The sequence below is a fragment of the Stegastes partitus genome, unplaced genomic scaffold (genome assembly GCF_000690725.1).
Source record: "Stegastes partitus isolate 25-593 unplaced genomic scaffold, Stegastes_partitus-1.0.2 Scaffold1978, whole genome shotgun sequence".
Classification (NCBI taxonomy): Eukaryota; Metazoa; Chordata; class Actinopteri; family Pomacentridae; genus Stegastes; species Stegastes partitus.
Genome location: NW_007579709.1, coordinates 116,488 through 118,545, shown reverse-complemented (window position 1 = coordinate 118,545; position 2,058 = coordinate 116,488). Strand labels below are relative to the sequence as shown.

Sequence of the window (2,058 nt, the reverse complement as noted above, 5' to 3'; positions counted from 1 at the left end):
GTTATTTACAACTTTGGCCTGTTTTTTCAATTTTCTTTTTGTTTACAGTCGACATTTACATTCATATTTTCTTTTATGATTTTTTTCGATATTATTTCTAAATTGCCAAAAAAGTGAGAAAATTTGTAAAATAGCAGTTTAGGAAAATTAATTTTAAAAAATTCAGCCCTTAATATACATAAAGTTTAAAAACAATTTTTAAAAAACACTTTTTTTTTTTTTTTTTTAATAAATCCACAATATGTCTGCTGATTAAAATACAGTAAAATCAAAATAAAAATCTAATTACCAGTTGTAAAAATACAGATTTTTGATGTGAACACTACATATTATTTTGGCCCATTTTATTTTTTTAATGTAGGAATTCATATTTTTTTCCCATAATTTTACCAGATATTTTCTGTCTTTTAACAAAATAAGTAACAGCTGTAAAAAAAAAAAATAAAAAAAATGAATTAACAGTTTTTCAGTTTGATTTACATGTTTACTCTATAAAAAAAGTGAAAACTGTAAACAACAACGTCAACATCAAAAATCTGCATTTTTACAAACAGTATTTCTCGACTGACTGTAAAATGACAGTTTTACTGGATTTAAAACATCAAATAAATATTATTTTACAGATATTTGCTGAAGGAAAAATGTTTTCATCAAGGATTTAAAGATGTGAAATAATTTTCTAACTGGTATTTTACACATTTTCTTTGTTTTGCTAAATATTTTCAAATTAATTTACATGTTGACTGTAAAAAGAAAACGAAATCTATATTTTTACAAACAGTAATCAATTCTTTTACAGTGTGTAGGTGTGAAATTATTGTATTTACTGTATTTCAGTCACATGAATAATAGCAAAATCTGACATTTGCTGTTTTACAGTTTCTCAGCATCACAGTATTAAACCATTTGTTGTTTTGATGTTTTCTGGCTCGCTTGCTGCCAGAATTTCACCTTTATTTTTAGTTTTATTCACAGTGTGGACGTCTGCTGTGTGTGAGGACCTGTCCAATCAACACTCCTGTTTCCAAACGATCTAAACCAACCTACCGCCGTCCACCAGGTCCCCGGGTTGTCCAGGCCACAGTTGTCGCTGTACTCCAGGCAGCAGGAGTCGGGCACTCGGGTGGCGTTGTACACCTCGAACCAGTCGGTGTGGTTCGTTACGCCGCAGCAGCGAAACTGCAGAGAGAGAAAAACAAGGGAAGAAGCAGAGTTTGACCTTTTATTAGCAGCACATTGAGATGCACGATAGCAAACAAACATCCTCGGCTGCAGCAGCTCACATTATTTACCTGCCAGGAATCCGATCCGCCGGATAAAGTAACTCATGTGTGCTGCATGTAAGACGAGCATCCGGCTGATATCGAGCTGCTTCTCCTCACATTCGTCTGAAAACCTCCTCCTGCTCCTTCTTACCTCCCCGTGCTGATTGCTATAGATCCCTGATACCAGATCATGACTTTCACCCCAATTCAGTTCATCAGCAGCACTTCTAGTGATGAAGTGCTGCTGATGTTTTCTTCATCTTTAATTCCACACAGGAAGAACGCCGCCGAGCCGCCGCCGCGTGCGCCGAATCCCAAATCGCGTGTTAATTTAAAACCCGCTCACCCGCTTAAACAATGGATCAAGTTCGCAATTCATCACCAAGTTCGGCGGAATTCAAATTAGCGGCGGCGGGGCTGTAAAAGTCGGAGAGCAAATCAAAGGTTAAAAAATGCGCCGAGTCGGAATATTCAGATGTTGTCACCTTGAAAAGTTAACAAGCCGAGCGCAGGGTGACCCGTAAAGTTTTATGGTTCCGGCATTTATTCGGCGCCTCGTGAAGAATCAATCAACCTGAAACCACACAGAAGGAATCAGTCTGGAGATGAGCCTGGTGGTAAAACGGAGGGAGAAGGGAGACCTGTGAATACGTAGAGGTCCAAGAGCTTCCATCAGTTCTGAGCCTCAGAACTTCATCAACAGACACATGAGGCTTAGGAGGAAGAACACATCAGGGTTCTGGTAGAACCTGACAGCAGCAGCAAAACTACAGAGTCACAGAAACAAGCACTG

The 2,058-nt window shown here is 37.8% G+C and overlaps 1 protein-coding gene across 1 annotated transcript in view; it reads right to left on the bottom strand.

Moving 5' to 3' along the window:
• Window positions 1–1,047: 1,047 nt before the first annotated feature.
• The window catches only part of tspan4a (tetraspanin 4a), a gene marked incomplete at its 3' end in the record, with an annotated part of 116,345 nt that continues 115,334 nt past the window's right edge, over window positions 1,048–2,058 (bottom strand). Inside the window, exon 5 of the mRNA XM_008303310.1 lies at window positions 1,048–1,179. Coding sequence (XP_008301532.1) covers window positions 1,048–1,179 — 132 coding nt within the window. The remainder of the gene's footprint in view (window positions 1,180–2,058) is intronic.